This window comes from Dioscorea cayenensis, chromosome 6 (assembly GCF_009730915.1).
Source record: "Dioscorea cayenensis subsp. rotundata cultivar TDr96_F1 chromosome 6, TDr96_F1_v2_PseudoChromosome.rev07_lg8_w22 25.fasta, whole genome shotgun sequence".
In the NCBI taxonomy this organism is placed as follows: Eukaryota; Viridiplantae; Streptophyta; class Magnoliopsida; order Dioscoreales; family Dioscoreaceae; genus Dioscorea; species Dioscorea cayenensis.
Window position 1 is genome coordinate 21,274,188 of NC_052476.1, and position 15,244 is coordinate 21,289,431.

General features: G+C 35.7%; 3 protein-coding genes, 1 long non-coding RNA gene and 1 other non-coding gene across 7 annotated transcripts; 2 read left to right on the forward strand and 3 right to left on the reverse strand.

The window, feature by feature from the left end:
* The first annotated feature begins 3,959 nt into the window (after positions 1–3,959).
* LOC120263352 lies at positions 3,960–6,739 on the forward strand. 3 transcript variants are annotated; one of them, XM_039271209.1, is made up of 2 exons: positions 3,960–4,887; positions 6,565–6,739. In XM_039271209.1, the coding sequence occupies exons 1-2, from the start codon at positions 4,338–4,340 to the stop codon at positions 6,570–6,572; spliced, it is 558 nt and encodes a 185-aa protein (XP_039127143.1). In that variant the 5' UTR covers positions 3,960–4,337; the 3' UTR covers positions 6,573–6,739. The 3 variants fall into 3 exon arrangements, with proteins under 3 accessions (XP_039127143.1, XP_039127142.1, XP_039127144.1); XM_039271208.1 differs by lacking the exon at positions 6,565–6,739 and having other exon boundaries at positions 3,960–4,106; positions 4,315–5,404; XM_039271210.1 differs by lacking the exon at positions 6,565–6,739 and having other exon boundaries at positions 3,960–4,106; positions 4,350–5,404.
* Positions 6,740–7,282: 543 nt separating this feature from the next.
* On the forward strand, positions 7,283–10,694 carry LOC120263273 (prostatic spermine-binding protein-like). The gene is made up of 3 exons (XM_039271139.1): positions 7,283–7,291; positions 8,232–8,690; positions 10,158–10,694. Exons 1-3 carry the CDS (start codon positions 7,283–7,285, stop codon positions 10,395–10,397), a joined length of 708 nt encoding a protein of 235 aa, XP_039127073.1. The 3' UTR covers positions 10,398–10,694.
* LOC120263308 lies at positions 9,634–10,147 on the reverse strand. Its single transcript, XR_005537047.1, has 2 exons — positions 10,103–10,147; positions 9,634–9,975 (listed from the first exon to the last, which is right to left on the reverse strand). It is a non-coding gene; the product is annotated as an uncharacterized LOC120263308 (long non-coding RNA).
* Positions 10,695–11,038: 344 nt separating the features above from the next.
* Positions 11,039–11,110, reverse strand: TRNAG-UCC. The gene has a single exon. It is a non-coding gene; the product is annotated as a tRNA-Gly (tRNA).
* Positions 11,111–11,331: 221 nt separating this feature from the next.
* On the reverse strand, positions 11,332–15,024 carry LOC120263306 (protein REDUCED WALL ACETYLATION 2). Its single transcript, XM_039271174.1, has 15 exons — positions 14,888–15,024; positions 14,102–14,199; positions 13,843–13,950; positions 13,704–13,760; positions 13,545–13,617; positions 13,313–13,471; positions 13,077–13,226; positions 12,744–12,999; positions 12,548–12,666; positions 12,349–12,435; positions 12,188–12,276; positions 12,032–12,094; positions 11,882–11,938; positions 11,707–11,803; positions 11,332–11,638 (listed from the first exon to the last, which is right to left on the reverse strand). Exons 1-15 carry the CDS (start codon positions 14,918–14,920, stop codon positions 11,468–11,470), a joined length of 1,617 nt encoding a protein of 538 aa, XP_039127108.1. The 5' UTR covers positions 14,921–15,024; the 3' UTR covers positions 11,332–11,467.
* Positions 15,025–15,244: the final 220 nt, after the last annotated feature.

The window sequence follows — 15,244 nt, forward strand, 5'->3', positions numbered from 1 at the left end:
GGCTTTTCATAAAATTGGCCTCCAAATGTCGAAGACAAGACGCATGTGGCGAAGAAGGGAAGACTCTCGAATCTGCGCTCACAAGGCCCTCGACCCGTCCCGACACGGAGGTAATTATCTCATGATAATCTCCACCCTCGTGATAAGGCATCGCCCAACTTAGATACGAACCAAGTCCAATCGGCATCGGGTCTCGCTGTCGACTATACCGGCGACGTGAAAACCATTGTTACCATCTTTCCCCTGCGGGCACCCAAGAGTGTACCCCGATATTTTTCCAAGGAGGTGGGTACCATCGAGAAACGAACTAGCCGCCCGCAAGCCCTCGAATCCCACAATACACGCTACCGAAAGAAAAGAATGCACGCTTAAAACGACCACCGCCTCTCCACGATCGCAAGCCGCCGGATTTGTCTCAGCCCACCTTATCCACATACCAAAGCAAACAAACATAGCTGGAGATGTCACCGCTGCCGAGGACCACCCGCATGCTCTTTTTCCCAACCAAGCTCGCTTGTATGGTATGTGGACACCATGTTCCCGCAACATGTCCTTCTCGAATGTCGATGGCCCTTGCATAAGGGACGGCCCTTGAGCTTCGAATCACCGCTAGCGCTAACCCATTTTTCGACGCTTTCGGACGTGACGTCAACCTACGCCACCACCGCAAGTGCGCGACGGGTTGATTGTCTTGATTCTGAAAGTATTTTTTTGTTATACTCTTTGATGATGAAGGCGCCTAACGACAAACCATCTGGGCAGCCGCATTCCACAGCCACCCGATGTTTTTCGCTTTCTTTACGAATCTGAAGTCAAAAATTCCTTTTGATCGCATGATTTCAAGCACATCCCCGAAATGTTCGACACCGTCACAAAACGCTCGACCAATATCCAACGACAACACTTCGTAATGATCCGGACGAGGAAGGAAGACATCCCCACCGCCGTGGTCACCATGGGATGAATCGGGAGCACTCGCAGAATCCGAATTCCCCGCCAACACTTCACCAAAATGAAAAGATCAATACGTTAAGCTTTTGAGAATACAATGTTTAAGCTGATAACGACAATAGTTAAACGTTAAATTAAATACTTAAACAATTAACTAATAACGTAAAGGACTAGTATAATATGTTAACCAAATGACTGACATATTTAAACAATAATGAATTCCCTGCATAACCGGAATAATTAAAAGAAAAGGAACTTACAACGAGTAAAACCTCGCTTTTCATTAGATTCGGCAATAGCACATTTTTCTCGTCCCTCGACGACAAGATCAACTACAAAGACATTTGAAGATGGAGTGGACGTGACACATCCACTGAAGTCAACATCGCTTTTCATCGAGCAAAACCGCTTTATATCCATCCTGTGTGATGAACTTAACCCTCGACAAGAGAAACTTCGAGACCCCATCGCCACATATCTCGCCTAACACCAATTCCCAAGAAGTCTCGAGCTGCAACATTAGCACTCTTCCCTCCCCGCTCAATCTAGCAATACCACAAAAACTCTCCATAATATATCGGTCGAAAAACCAAATCGTATAAAACCAAATGAAATGAAGAACAAAACGAAGACGACGTAAGAAGAAGTAGAAGATGTAAAGAACAAACAAAGCAGTCGAATCGCAAACACAAAAAGTGCACAGCTTGTACTGATAGAGGTTAGACTAGACGTGATGTGATTGGGCGGTATTTTTCCCTCCATCCCAAGGGCAAAAAGGGAAATATATGTCATTGTCGCGAGGAAGACATGTTGTCATCGTCGAATGAAAGTTCTCAACTCAACACGAGTCTCTCGTAAACGCCTAAGCTTTTTTTATGTTTAAAACTGTATACATATAGTGTTTAAAATAACGAGTTAACCTGCTTTAACTAAAAGTCTATATCATGTAAATAATATGTTATTGTTTAAATCGAATGCTTTTCAATCGACATCGCGTCGCTAGATGGGTACCTCCCGGGTCACTGCTTAAAACATATTTACGTATTTTTCTTAAACACCGCTGTCATTGTTTAAAGAGTAACTTGAGTATTGTTTAACTTTTTCTATTGTTTACAATGACGCTTTTTGTTTCCCACATTGCTTTTTACTAGGTCTCGCTTAAATTTCGTAAGTTCACAACAAATACGATTGTTTCTGCTTTTATTTATAAAATATTTACAACATTTACAACATTTACAAAGATTTACAACATTTACAACATTTACAACGTCCGCCTGGACTTTGACACTCACGACTCGACCTCGTGATAACGAAACAAGTGCTCCCATGACATTCGAACGCTCACGCCAGTTGCATAACAAGCGCATCAACTTGAAACCCCGCAAAACGCATACAACATTAAAAAAAGGTTAAACAACACACATTCATGAAAACGACTATTAATCAATGTGTCATGGTAGGACTTAAACGACGATCCCGAGTAGTTAAACACGTAACGTAATCAGCCTGTACACTCGACGTAATTTTCTTAAACGCTAACGTAAAAGTCTCAGTGGTAAATGTCAACCCTAGTCTTTAAAGGATGTTTCACGATCTCCTCCCTCTGAGAATCCTCCGCAATCACGCAACACGTGAAAAACTTTCTTTTCATACCCAAGTCGAAATGCTCTCTTAATTGCTTTCCCGCCATCCATCACGGAGAATCCTCCGCATTCGTGCAATTATGAGGACTTCGCTCAGAGCGAGAAAAAGATAGTTTAACTAGTCTCGTGATTACTGGCTAATCGATTCTCAAGATAAGGAAGAAGGCTCACGAAAACATCCTTTCGGGATAGAGTGGTTGTCCAGTGGGAAGAGGAGGAAGAGGAGGAGGAGGACGAGGAGGATGATGAGGACTACGAGGAGTGGTTGTCCATGGGGAGGGTTCTTCCCGGGTTATTTATGGTGTGAAGTCCACAGCAGTCGACTCTTCAGTATCCGAGAAAAAGTTAAACGCATAGCCGCCGACATCGATCGATGAGAACGAACGGGTGTTCGGAATTTGATGAAATATCGCATAAGAATTAATGCCGTCATTAATTCTACGCACGGGATACCAAAACCTCGCCACCCGCCACGTGCCACATGCCAACAATTCGGATCAAACTAAAAAGATCACCGCTTTTACGCAGAGACTTTTGAGAATTTACATCGCTTATGAATAGTTATACATGTAAAGATAATGTTAAACGGAGATGGGAAGTATTAAACGGATATGATAATTATTAAACATATTAGTAAAATATTTAAACGGATAATAGCAAATAGTTAAAACATTATTTAAAAATATACAAATAGATAACCATAAACGAGAAGAACTTTACAACTGAAAATGAACTCGTCGTAATTATCGCTCTTCCTCGTCGTAATACAACTTTACAAACCATAAACGAGAAGACGATAATGGCACATGCTCGCCTCGACAATAAAATCGACTCAGTACTCATTTGAAGATGAAGTGCACTGGACCAAATCCGATGGAAATCAATTTCATTTTTCTGCTCGAGAAACCGATTTATATATTTCGTGATGATAATGAGGAGAACAACAAGATGTAATGTAACTCCTCGCCATCGTTTCATCGAAACTGCGTAGAAAGCCCTTCAAAAGGTTGAACATGATGTGATTTCGGCTTTCCTTTCCCACCATTTTTCGGGGACTAAAAATGGGATTTCAATACGTGACCTATTCGAGTGAACGTAGGGGTAAAAGGGGAAGTTAAACACTAACTGACGGGTCGTCCCGTGGTGTAAAGAGTAGGAGGTTTTTGAAGTTTTGAAAAATTACTGAGGGTGAACAGTAATTTTCCCATAAATAAATAATAATTCAAAGTGAGGAAACCATTATCCCATGAGTTGGTGCATTGCATAGCTGATGGACAATATAAATGTTATATATATAAATATATAAAAAAAATTGATAAATATTTAAAAATGAGATCATAATAGTGCAAACGTTCAGGCCTCTTTTCAAGGCTCTCCCTCCATCCAACCCCACATCTACTTTCAAAAATTCCACCTTTTTTTTGAAATCTAGATCTCTCCAAGCTTGAACCCTAAACCAATCCTTCTCAATCCCTCCTCTCCATTTCGTTTGTGTTTTTTTTGGGCTAATTGGTAAGCTTCTTTTCCTTGTGATTCGCCATTTTCATCTTCCTCTATGGTTTTCTCTATGCTTCAGTGATTTTTGGATCTTAATTAGCATAGTTGTTATATGTTTAACGAGAATTTTTGATTTGCGGATCCATTGATTGGATTTGTCATGGATTTTGATTGTGAATTTCGTGCAATGTGTGGTGGAAAATGTGCGATTTTTATGAGTTAGAAGGTGGGATTTAGTGTTTTGTTATGGACTTGAAGGCTTTGCAAGAAGGTGATAGTTTGGTAGATCTTGAAAGCGGCATGAATGCGGCTCTCATTGATCAAGAATGCCATCAGAATGCTCATCAAGGGAAGAAGAAGTTGATTAGGGTTCATAGTGGTTTCAGGAGCATTGAGAGATCTACTCAGGTTGAAGAACCTTTGATTTCTGGATGTAATTCATGTCGTAGTTCTTTCGATGGCCGTCGAGAGGATGATTATGATGATGATCATCATCATTTGTTGAAATTGAGGTTTGAGACTGATGGCCCTTTGGAAAAGAAGGTGGTGAAGGCTGAGGATATGGGGAAGAAGAAGGTGTTGAAGAAACCCCCAAAGCCGCCTCGGCCTCCAAAGTCTTTGTCTTTGGTTGCTAGTGATGAGAAATTAGTACAAGAAATTTCGATATTGAAGCGGGCAAGGATTGAAAGAATTAAGGCTTTGAAAAGGAAGAAGAATGCCAAGGCAAAGTCTTCTAGCAGTAATCTATTGGCCATGATTGTCACTGTGATCTTCTGCCTTATTATTGTTTGGCAAGGTATTGTTTGTTCATACTTGTAGCTTCTGGTAGTTTGCTTGCTCTTTGATTTTTGTTTTGTTCTTCTTTACTTGTTATGCTTTGCCTCGTAAAATTCGGTAGTTTATTTGTATTCAAATTGGCAACTCATTGTTCTTCGCTTCACCTATTAGTAAATGCTTAGAAAACTTACACCTTGAAGTTTGTCAATTAGTTATGTATCCTATTTTTGTTTCATGAAATAAATTCGAGCATATTGCTATCCAGAATCTACATTGTTGAATTGTCTTGGTGAATCACAAAGCTATATTTGGTTTGTGTTGCTAAAACTTAAATTATACATGTGATTGACAAGGTATGTAGAGGATTTTGTAGGTTAGGGTCTTCTCGTTCAAGGTTTGAGTTGGAACTTAGAATTAAGGCTCAAACTGGATGAAAATTCTAGGAATTCATAAGATTTGGTCTCAATGCATTTAGCCAGAAGGCCCAGAACTGCTTCTTGTCTACTATTATTTGGTTTGCACCTAGATTATGTTTAGATGTTATAAAGAAAAGAAATTTCATGTTGAAAACAAGGTTTCTTGTGATTCCACTGGTGAAAAAACTTGAATTACCCTTTTACCACAGCAATTTACCAGAAAGTTTAAATTTTTCTTGCACTCATCTCATGCATATAGTATATACAACAAAGTCTTGCCTTCCTGCCAAATGTTGACTAGCATGCACATAAGGTTTGTAGGAGAAAGTTACCACCAGCATCGCCTCTTTTGGTTTCTTCTCCAACATAATTTTCGTACTTAGAGTAGCATATATCATCTTCACAGGGATTTTTGTGGTATTTCACCACTGTAATTTACTAGAAAGTTTAAAATTTTCTTACAGTTACGCACAACAAAGCCTTGTCCTTCTGCCAAATGTTCACAAAGATTGTACATAAGGCCGGCATTGCCTTCTTTTGTTTCTTCTCCAACATCATTTTCCTGCTTTCTTAGTGTATCATATATCACCTTCTCAGGGATTTTTTTCAGGGGATTTTAACTTTGGTCATTATGGACCATGGTTCTTGTGAATTGAGTAGGTGTAGTTAATTGGGTGTGATTATTTCACTTAAATAATTACCAAAGAGATGCATCTTGGCTTATTCAGTTGACAATAACCCGATTATTTCGATAATGTGTCATTGATGGTGGATAATTATTTTGATTAGGTGTAGTTAACTTGCGTGTTGCCATTGATGGATGAATTGGATACATGAATGAGTCACAAAAAGAGACATCATGTCTCATTTTATTGCTAGTTACATCATGGCTTATTACTGATTGATCAATTGGTTGTGTGAATGAACTACAAAAGAAAAAAAGAGACAAAGCCTTGACTCTTTCAATCTTTGATGGCAGTGATAGCTGCTTTAAACATAATGGAACATCTTTTTTGTTTTGTTTGTGCTTGTATCAAATGAAGGCATGTGATTATTGTATCAAATGAAGTACTTGTTGTTCCTGAACTTTGCACACCAAACATTCTTTTGATGGCCATATCTTCCAACTTTTATGGTGTAAACTTATCATCTTTGGAAGTATTGTGAACTTTGATATTTGTGTTGGTGATGCATCTATCCAATCAGAAAAGCTAAAATTATTGAATGCTTCTCTTTTAACACTAAAATCTCATTTTTATCTCATTTTTTTTTTTCTGCAGCAATGTAGAAGAGGAATCTAAGCTGGAATGCAATGGCAATGGAGAGAGTTTTTGTTTTGAATTGATATTGCTGCATTTCAGAAATATTTTTTGGAAGTTGCTTGTTAAAGATACCAACTTTCACAAATATTTGCTCTCACAACCACTGTACATACAAATTCAGACTTGCTTTCTGGTCTTTATGATACAATAAAATTCATTTTATTATAATTTTTTTTAGTACTCCCTCCGTTCTTTTTATCTATTGCAGTTAGTCCAATTTTACATATTTAAAAAAATTAATTATTTCACAAAATTTTATAAAAAAAAATTATTTTTAAAAATTATCCCTAATTTACATCTTCACATTTTTTTGTCATATGTAATTATTTTTTTCATTAATTATTTCTCTCATATTTATCTCTCTTTTATTTTTATTCTTTAATTTTTTTAAAATGTAGATCACTTTCTAAAAAAATATTCCCTCCTTTCTTTGATTTAAAAATTTGTTCAATCAAAAATTTCAATCTGAAGTTTGAATAATTTTAAGGAGTATATTATTAGAAATAAAAAATAATTTAAAATAGTAATTTCAATTGATATATCATTTATTGCTACAATATCCTAATTATTTTTTTTATAATTTTAATAAAAAAGTTGAATAGAATATTAAAAGTAATTTAAAAAATAATAAATATTTAAAAATGATAAAAAAAAACTTTGTGACAAATAAAAACGAATGGAGAAAGTACTGTTTACTGTTATTACATGGTCCAAAATGCAAACGAAATACTTAAATATTTCAATTCTTATATTAAAAATATTTTTTTAAAAAAATTTTTGTTTTATTTTATTTTCCAATTTTTGAAGTTTTAACTTGGATGTGATGAGCCAAAAAAAAAAATTCCCATTATTTTTCCGAAGGATTACATGTAAATTTTCATAAAATCCCAATATTTTGAAATCTTCCTTCCATACTTCTCTCTGATCTCATATCCAAATGAAGAAATAATAATAATAATAATAATAATAATAATTCGAAAACATTATCTTAAATAACAAGAAAAAAAATAAATTGACCAAAAGTGTTATGTGGCAACTAATAATGATCTTTTACAAGGGTATATATGCAAATATAACTTTTAAGTATTTATATATATATTATAAAGTTTAACTTTATAGGAGGGTACATATGTAAAATTACTTTCAGAAATATGTCAGAATAGTGACACAAAACGCGCGAGTAAGCATACCGCAGAGAATCCGAATCCTTCTCTCTCTAGATTCCCACTAACTCAACCATGGTTAACCACCCTTCTCCTCCTAACCCTCCATGACGTCAGCCCTAGTTATCACGCCCCCAAAACTCACGTGACTAACACCACGCCCACAGGAAAGAGAAAGAACTCTAACACAGCTTGCACCACACCCCCCCTAAAAAAAAAAAATTAAAAAAAAAATTAATTTGTTTTCCATTCTCAAATGAAAACACACCAAGTCCATCCCTAACCGTCAGATCATTATCCACGTCATCGATCCAGGTCGAAATCCCAAATTCAACGGTCCAGATCATCCCTCAGTTGAAACCCCAGATGAATCCGAACCAGCTCTCCTCTCTCTCTCTCTCTCTCTCTATCCACTCTTCTTCTTCTCTAATTTTTCCGGAATTAATTCTCGAAAAAAATTAGATAAAAATTCGATTTTTATCTTTTGGTATTTTTGGGGTTTTGGAGGAAGCGAAGGATGAAGGGAGAAGGTTGAGGACGAGAGGGAGATGGAGATGGAGAGGAAGAAGGAGGCGGAGCTTGGGGTCAACGGGAAAGGAAGGGTTGTTGTATGATGATGATGATGATGATGTTGATGATGAGAGTGGAGACGATGACGAGGAGGAGGAGGAAGAGGAGGAAGAGCCACAGGAGATCGTGGAAGTGAAGGATGATGATGAGGAAAAGGATGATGATGAGGAGGAGGATGAGAACTTGAGAGGTGGGCCGGAGGTTCATACTGTGGATGATGAGGATGAGGAGGATGAGGATGGGAACGGAGATGAAGAGGATGGAGATGGAGATGATGGTGAAGGTGGTGATGATGACGATGAGGACGATGGAGAGGATGATGACGGTGAGGATGATGATGAGCAAGAAGAGGTATAATTTTTCGTTTTCTTTTTCTTTTTTTGTTTGAAAAAAAAATTGTTTTTGTTTTTTTATATTTTTGATCTACTGATCTGCTAATTTTATGAATTTAAGATTTTTTTTTTTTTTGTAATTTGAGTTCAATTTATCTGATTTTTTATCAATCGGATTTATTTTCTCTGTTTTTTTCTTGGTATTTTTATTCCATTTTATGGTAGTTGTAGGGTTAGCAGTTGATTTTCTTCGATCTATTGATCTGTTGTTTTCTGAATTTCCTTTTTAATTTTTTTGGGTTGTAATTTGAGTTTGCTTTTTCTGTAATTGGGGGTGTAGTTTTTCAATTTTTTTTATGCTTTTATTTTTATGAGTCTAGTCTTATGTTTTCGCTGATCTACTGTCCTGTTATTTTTTTATGAGTTTAATCTAAAAATATTTTTTTGTTGTAAGTTGATGTAATTAATTTTGTGATTTTGAAATTGGTTTGTTTGCAGATCTGAAGTTTTTTTGATATTTTTTACTTGATGTTTTAGGTATTGAATTGGCTAATCTCTTTATCTATATATGTGATTTAAGCTGAAAATCATTTTTTTTTCCTGTTTGTTTACTTTGTTACCATTTGTTTTATTTATTTATTTTTTTTTTTGTTGAATTGTGTGTTCTTTTAAGTTTGCATTGATAGATCTGGCTTTATTTGACTTAATTCTATGTGCTAATTTTTATCTAGTTCTCTTTTTTGCCGATTATGGCGAAATTCTCAATTTTTATTTTGTTATTTTAAAAAAGTTCTTGCCTTTGTTCTTTTATAGTCTTCCCCTTTTAAGAATTAGGAGTTCCCTTGTATGATTTAAGCCATGCTGCAGCTGTTCTATGGAAATTTAGTCTGTTTTCCAGCAGTACTTCTATTTATTTTTAATTTTTATATTAAATTTTGTGTTTAAATTCTATGGTCCGTGGATTTTTTTTTTCCAGAAATTAACTCTTGTTTTTCCTGATTATTCATCTTCAATTGGTGAAACAGAGATTCTTGTTTGTTTAATTGAAATGGTTGTTGAAAACCGGATATTTGATGTTTCTCTTTGCAATGATTTATTGAGATTACTATTCAAGTAAAAAAAGTCTTGGTACCTTCTTGATAGTACAAAAGAAAGTTTCATCACTGTTCATTGATTGTACCAAATAGGCTTCTTTGAATCTGAATTGTCAACGTAAATCCTTCCTCTTTGAGTATATGCTTGAGAGTCTATGCTCTTGATTTGGTAATTTCTCTTGACTCAATGATTTGCTGAGATTGTTACTTCTTGAGTACATCAAAAAGAAAGTTTCATGAGTGTTGTTTGATTGTACCAAATAGGTAATCAAAATCATCTTGAAATGTAGTGTTGTTCATCCCATCATCATCTGTTTACTAAAGTCAAAAATTTTACCTTGTATAGATATAGCATTACTCAATGCATACTCTTTTTAACTTGAATTCTGTAGGAGGATATGGGAACTGAAGTCCTAGTTCAGCCGGTGGGCCGGGCTGAAGACGAGGAAGATGCAAGTGACTTCGAGCCAGGTGAAGAGAACGGTGAGGACGAAGACAGTGATGAAGAGAACACCGGTGATGCTGGAAAGGTCGGAGCCTCTTCAAAACGAAAGAGGTCTGGTAACGATAACGATGATTCTGATGAAGATGATGACAGTGGTGAGGATGATGAAAGGCCTTCAAAAAGATAGATAGGCCATAGATTTGCAGTAATAAGAATACAAAGACCTGCATGGATTGAAGAAAGGAACCTTTTCCAGTAGTTGATTGTGGGGGGTCTTTTGTTGATTAGAATTTGTACAAGATAGGAAACTTTGTTTCTCAATTAGCACATTATTAGATGCTTTTTTTTCTTTTCTTTTCAGGCTCTTTGATCTTTCTTTTTTCTTTCCTTTATTTTGTTTTGAATCTTTTCTCTTACTTTGTTAGATGGACACCTTGTAACTCTTCAGGTTTAATTTTTATTCAGGTGTTGTGGATTTTATTTATGGATGGTTGTTGGCAATTACTTGTTTTTATCATCTGACTTTTCTTTTGCCCAATCTGCATATTTTGTGTTTTTTAAACTTTTTTAGATTTTATCAGCAGGTTGGAGAAAATGGCAAACCGGTCAGTTCTCTTTGTACTAAATTTTAATTTTTAATTTATTATTATTTATTGACAAAATTGGTTACTTGGGCTGTGTTTGATTTCTTTTGTGGTAAATTATGTAGATTAGTTAATAGTTTTTTTCACTCAAATGTAAAAAACAAGAAATCTCTTTTATCAAAAAATAAAAAAGAAAAAAGAAAACTCACAGTATAAAGAAAATATCATTAAAGGCCAAAAACCATGCGTTTGCCGGGAGTCGAACCCGGGTCTATTGCTTGGAAGGCAATTATCCTAACCGTTGGACTACAAACGCTTTGTTGTTCGTTATTATTTTAAAGAATTATTTTTACAAATATAACTGGCCACATCTTATTCCGTGGCAAAAGACTTTGGTTTTGTCCCCTCCCAAATAATAATAATAATAAATATATATATATATATATCTATGGAAGCTAATTAACATATACCACAATTGAATTACAAGTTCAGCAATCCAGATTTTCTCTGCACTTTGCAACATTTAAACAGCAGCAATGAATCACTGATACCACTAGCTCCCATTGAAAGCCATTTCAACCCTGTTTCATGTATAAATACCAAACAAAAACAAGTGCTTTCAGTCACAGCCAATGAAGATAACACATATCTGTTTCAGCATCAGCATTGGATATTAACCCCATGCCAGCATCTTTGGAACATTGAGACATGCCCATGACAATGTATATAAGATCATCACAACAATTGTAGTGATGACAATGTTATAAACGAGGCGCTTATCGTCTCTGCTCGGCAAGAACACCGACTTCAATATATTTGTCAGCTGGAATATCCTATGCGTAACCTGAAAGAATTTCATATTTTACAAACTTTATAGTAATGAATGCAGAGAACACTTTGCTATTCGCTTACCGCAATGTATATTGCTGTTGTGAGCAGGTAGTTGAGCATTGGATAGTTGGGGATCAAAGACAGCAACTTTTGAGGCTGTTCATCAGGCCCTCCTGTTCTGCAGATTTCATGGAGAATGATTCAATTCAAAAGAGTTCAAGTAAATATACATGTTATATATGTATGTTTCACATACCTGAGCCAGATGTGGAACTGTGATATGTATGTCTCGAGTGTAATTTTTCCGAGCCATCTGCAATTGCAACAGAAATCAGCAGACTGTGTGAATTACAAGCAAGTGTATAATCTGACTAATTGCGATGAGAAATGTTGAAGGTGAGCTTACGCGAAGAGGGTCAAAGAGTAACTCCGGAAACTCTGAGTGATGTTTCTCAAGCAGATGTATATACTAAAATTTTTCAAAAGTTAATAGGGAAGTGTCAGCCAATGGTATTGGGAAATTGGCAGTAAAATAATCATCATCGAAATGTGAAATTTATACCTAATCGGAATCCACGATGTGTATGGATGGTACTTGTTGTATGCATACTTCTCGAGTTTGTATATATACTCATACCAGGCATAACCCATCTGCAGTAATTGAAAGAGATGAAAACTAGAACAAGGATGAAGAAACAGATATTTGATTTGGTTTAATTTTACCGCGAAGCAAATCAGAACAACAAATGCTTTGATTGATATCCTTAGCTTTGCTTCGGCTTCTTCCAGTTTTTCCAACCATCTCTCAACCTTATACCAAAAGCAGGACATCGTCAGAAACTACTGCTTGCAATCATCATCTTTACTGAGTGATCAAGCTAATAAATGGCAATCAACTCTCTGAAATAACTATAAATCTTACGGTCGGATGATAGTACGCATAAATCATTCCAATGATCCAAATATACCGATCAAGTCCTGCACGGAACTGCCATTCATGCATGGGGCTGTATTTGGTTCTCGCACTTGGATCATTGTAACCTTTTTACAAACAATTCAGCAGCCTTAACACATTTCACAAAGAAATTCTCTATTCAAACAACTTAAGAAATACTTACTCAGGAGAAATGCAAATGGACTCCACACTACATCATAAACTCCGGGGATCTCCCATATCACAATAATGATCAAGAAGCAAAGACCAATTTTTACTGCAATCACTGATCCTCGTTCGTTATATTTGTTAAAGATTCTGAGTACAGTATAGACCATGAGAGTGAAGAAGGTGTGCATGGGGCAAATGTAATACAACATGTAATGGTTATCAAGCACAACACAACAGAGCGCCACAAAGAAATTAAGCCTCCACATCATCTATTCAACATGGAAGGGATCGTCAGTGGAAATTTGCCCAAAATCAACACCAAAAGTTTAGCTTAATTTATGCATACCTGACAAAACCTGGCGAGACTGAAGTCTTTTCGGATGTAATAGTAAGAGAAGTTCCCAAATCCGGTCATCCAAACATATGAGGCAATGAAAATACGGATTGCATTGTAAATTTCTTTTGCAGCAAAGTAGTGATACATCACAAACAACACCTGCATCATAACAAGAGATCGGTAAAACTAAACTGACATCACAAGCTATAAATTGGGTGACATATGATTTTACATGGTAAACTAACCTGCATCCAGCCTTTCCATTCTTCGGTCTGGTGTCTATTCAGATAGAGAACAGATTTTCCAGAGAATGGTGACTTGTCATGGTGGATTGTAAATGAAGTCATTGCCGCAACAATGACAAGGAGAAAATAAAGAAAGAAGAAAATATCTCGGCTATATTGCTGCAAATACATAGCATCGATAAGTATCATAGAAATTAACACATCTCTTCAGGTCAATTTACAATTACAATACCCTTGCAGACTCCCCAAGCAGATTTGTTCGGTCGCATATGAAGAAATAGACCAAAATAACTCCGATTTCAGACCTGAAAATCAGTCAGCATAAACCGTTCAACTACATCTTACAAATGAGAGAAAATTTTCAAAACCGAAGCTAAGATATTCCACTTACATGGCTCTTAATGTGAGACGGTTATCAGAGTAGAATGTCTTGTCGAATAGAAAGAATCTGAAACATTCCAAACTTTGAGGAACAATAAAGCCTTGTTCGGTGAGTTTCAGAAGCTGATCACAAACATTCTATAACTGACCTGACAGAGGTCGAAGATGATAGAAGATAACCACTCTCCAACAAGAGAGCTTTTGAATCTGAGCCATTTCTTCTCAGACTAAAATCATCTAAACCATCAGCTGAATTCCTGAAACATAGAAAAGAATGGTAAAAAGGGGAAGCAATATAGATTCAAAGTCATCAAAATATACAACTAAATAAGACATTTAATCAGGTCAAAAAAAGAAACCATCAATGAACACTGAGATATATATAATATTCAAAACTCAATAACTCACAGTCTCGAAGAAGAAGAAGAATGCTTTCTACAGCACTCCGACAACTCGGAGTACAACCATGCTGCAATTATTGGGATGAATCCAACGCAAAATGCTACCTGAGACAAGCCAAACAAAATAAAAATGTAAGCTATGATCTCTAAATAGATTCTTTTGTTTAACCAACCTTCTCATCCTTAGTAACAAAAAGCTCTTAACTTCTCATGCATCTAAAAAGTTGAGATCAAACACTTGAGCAACACTGAAACTGCAATTTCATATGCATTTATCCACTAGATCACTCAAAAATTCTAAATAAATGCTTGAAAAGGGATAACATTTAACAAATAATTCAAGTAATATCAACCAAAACCACAAGTAACTAAAAATAAAGAAAGAAATTTTGAGGAATTTAAGTTCATGCATCTAAAAAGTTCATTTTAAACACTTGAGCAACACTGAAGCTACAATTTCTCATGCATTTATTCACTAAATCACTCAAAAATTCTAAACAAATGCTTGAAAAGGGATAACATTTAACAAATAATTCAAATAAATCTCAACTAAACCACAAGTAACCAAAAATAAAGAAAGAAATTTTGAGCAACTTAAAGCTCATACATCTAAAAAGCTCAAATTAAACCCTTGAGCAACACTGAAACTGCAATTTCATATGCATTTATCCACCAAATCACTCAAAAATTCCAAACAAATGCTTGAAAAGGGATAACATTTAAAAAATAATTCAAAGAAATCTCAACTAAACCACAAGTAACCAGAAAAAAAAAAATTGAGGAATTTGAGCACCTGGCCTTGAGTAATCGGTCCCCAAATCTCCATCCACAAACTGGGGAAACCAAAACAAGAGAAATCAAATGAATGGGTTGGGATTGAAATGAAGGAATGGGCGAAACCCTAAATAAGAAGAAGAAAATAACAAAGAAAACAATATAAAATGCTAAAGATTTTGTCCTTTTTCGTTTTCTTTGCCAAGGTTCCCGCGGTACGGCGGGAAACCATAGATGCACCACTGGAACAATTTAACTTAAATGGGTCCTGCTAATAAGACAAACGTACACTAATTATAAGCTATTTATTTATTTACTTTCAATAAGTATTTTGAAGTGACAGACAAAAAAGTTTTCTTGGATGTTTCCATTGCAT